The sequence below is a fragment of the Bactrocera neohumeralis genome, chromosome 5 (assembly GCF_024586455.1).
Source record: "Bactrocera neohumeralis isolate Rockhampton chromosome 5, APGP_CSIRO_Bneo_wtdbg2-racon-allhic-juicebox.fasta_v2, whole genome shotgun sequence".
In the NCBI taxonomy this organism is placed as follows: Eukaryota; Metazoa; Arthropoda; class Insecta; order Diptera; family Tephritidae; genus Bactrocera; species Bactrocera neohumeralis.
The window spans coordinates 42,228,711-42,231,593 of NC_065922.1; the positions used below are offsets into that span (position 1 = coordinate 42,228,711).

The window sequence follows — 2,883 nt, forward strand, 5'->3', positions numbered from 1 at the left end:
CTCATCGAAACTGGTTCTCTAGTTCTAAGATACCATAGTCAAACACAGTAAGTTCTAGGGATTCTTTATGTGGTGGAGGGCTCTAGAAAATACTACACTTGCAAAGAAACTTGAGAGCGTTGAACGGGTGACGCTCATCAGCATGTGTGATGCACTAAGGTCCATTCCTACCATGACCCGTAGACATCGTCGGAAGGTGTTGAAAGTTGCTGTCAGACTCAGATAAACTTGGTTCTTAAGAGAACACGTGTATGAACACTCGGAAATCCTCACATACTTTGTCTTCATACAGGATCACTTGGATCATGGAGTCACCAATCCGAACTGTGGCTGCTACTTAAATGCCCATATATCGACGAGAGAGTTGTGGAGGAGTTTACTGTCAGGAGCTCCAACTTCAGACTTTCTGACTATTGCAGCGTTTTCAGAGCCGAGATTGCAGGGCGGCGATACTAGTCTTGAACTCATTAACAGCGTGTTCAGGGTTGGACATGGAGTGTTTAACCTCGTTATCAATAGCGTCGGCTCACTTTGTGATAAGACTAGTATGGGTGCCAGGGCACAGTGGAATCGCAGCCAATTGTAAAGCTGATGAGCTAGCAAGGAGAGGCACCCTAAAACCGCTATCAGTAGAATGGGGGCGGGTCGGTGCTTCCGCATCCTCTAGTATTCTACTATTAGATAGCTCGGCATCACGGGAGCTTGGCCAGCCAGCTGTGCCACCATCGGTACATGCGCTGCCGCTTGTAAAATGGTGAATGCAGTGTGTCAGCGTTATGCGTCTGCATAAGGTCGTGTGCGGGTGTGGTGTGTGAAGGCTCATCTGGCCACAGAGCATACTAAAATTACGGAGGGAACACTTCTCCTGCCTGTAGAATAGCAGTGAAATTATAACAGCAGAAGATGGTGAACCCGATTCCTAAATCCATGACGATGGAGCTTATGTACCATTGTCCGACCATGAAGAAGTTCGAACAGCAATTACTGATAAGAAGCTTGCATCAGTTTCTTTGTAGAATATGGTCGGACGAAAGCATGCCCGACGTTTGGAATTTAAGTGTGCTCTGCCCAATCAATTAACAGGGAGATCCCATAATCTGCGCCAACTACCGTGGGATAAGCCGTCTCAATCCTACGCATCGATCGTATTAGCGAAAGCCCACCGTCGACAAACTGCTGGGACCTTATCAGCGAGGCTTTAGGCCTGAAAAATCAACAACTGACCATCGACACACCCCTTTTCGCCCATTTCAAAGCTGCTTTTGTTTATATTTTAATGAATATAATAGAAATAATTTTTATAAGCAGACCATTGCCCTAATTCACACGCTTTGCGTTCTGAACTTTACGTAGAAATAAAAGTTATTCAAACATTTCAAACTTTTCAAAATATTTCAGTATGTTGCAATAATTGTTTAAATCAAAATTAAATAAAAACAAAGAGCAATATTTTGAAATAAATGAAAATTAAAAAAATTTAAAGTTAAAAAAAGGCACACCCTCTCCTCCACTATCATAATGGCTAAGAAAGGCAAAAAGGATAAGAAAGGCAAAAAAGATGACCAAGCCGATGGTGGAAAAAAGGGCAAGAAAGGCAAAAAAGACCGCAAAAGTGCTTTAAGTGAAGAACCCTCGTTAGGGAAAGGCAAAAAGGGTAAGGGCAAGGACAAAGGCAAACGAAAGAAGAGCAAAATGTCAGTGCGTCAATCGAAAGCGGCATCGGCCATGGTTCACGCGGAACCAGCGCCCTTACCACCACCTCCGCCGCCACCAGAGCCTAAATGCAATGATAAGATAAAGTCTGATGATCCGTGCCGTTACACGGAAGACGCTTGCTGCAAAGGAGCCGTGGCTTGTAGACCAAATCACTATCCCGGAATTTTAGAAGAACCTGAACGCATGGCTGTCGTTGGCTCGGAGAGCGGTAGTTACGAGAGTCTTTGTAAATTGGTTCGCGCTGGTATGCGCTGTGCGGATCGCGTTTTCATCATGACGCCCTGGGGCAATTATGTGATATTTCGCGCACACGATGAGCATAACAAAATATATTTTATATATGACGGCTGCACTTGCAACGTGAATCGCTTCCGGTATCTGGATTTGAATGAGGGCACTGCTGGTTTGCTTTACTTTGATTGTGTCCATGCACTCATTTCATACATGTTGGATTCCAAAAAACAGCGAATGTCATTAAAAAGGATTAAACGCAGTGTGATCGATGATATCTGCAAAGAGTTTTGTGAATATGGACACTGAACATTGAAAAAAATGGTAAAATCTAGCGGTATAATTTGTATGGAATCAAATAGCTCGTAAAACAGGCGAGAACTTAAGCATCAGTGCGGCCGACAATAATAAGGATAATGCTAACTACCCGAGGGTAATCGAAATACTTTAGGAACATGTTTGGATAAAAAAAATTCGAATAAACCAATAAAAAACTAAATTTATGTATGTACATTGCATTTTTTCCAATCAAGAACTCTAATAACGATAATATTATAATATGAATGTGCCCTAATTTCCCCTAAGCTTGTAGTGGCCTGTACTAATGTCATCAGTAATCTTACTTTATTTCTGGACAAGTTGATTATTTGCTGTCAGATCTCACTTCTAAGAACACCTTAGGTGCTTATTGCGAATAAGGGCTCTGTTGTAAGAAAACCTTTAATAAGTTTTCGACATGCCTTCGCTGCAAATTTCCTTCCGAGCAGTCAGCGAGATTGCCTTGAGCTTTGTCTCAATGTGCTCAGTATAACGATATGGATAGCCTCATTTGAAAAACGCTCAGACATCTGTTTTTTGGTTTGATGAGCTTAATCGCTTTGCCGTACCAACACCAACTGCTGCTTTCGAGCCGTCGGTCCTTAATAATGCTTCCTC

General features: G+C 42.6%; 1 protein-coding gene across 1 annotated transcript; it reads left to right on the forward strand.

Moving 5' to 3' along the window:
• Positions 1-1,409: 1,409 nt before the first annotated feature.
• On the forward strand, positions 1,410-2,392 carry LOC126759989 (uncharacterized). Its single transcript, XM_050475302.1, has one exon. The coding sequence runs from the start codon at positions 1,519-1,521 to the stop codon at positions 2,254-2,256; it is 738 nt and encodes a 245-aa protein (XP_050331259.1). The 5' UTR covers positions 1,410-1,518; the 3' UTR covers positions 2,257-2,392.
• Positions 2,393-2,883: the final 491 nt, after the last annotated feature.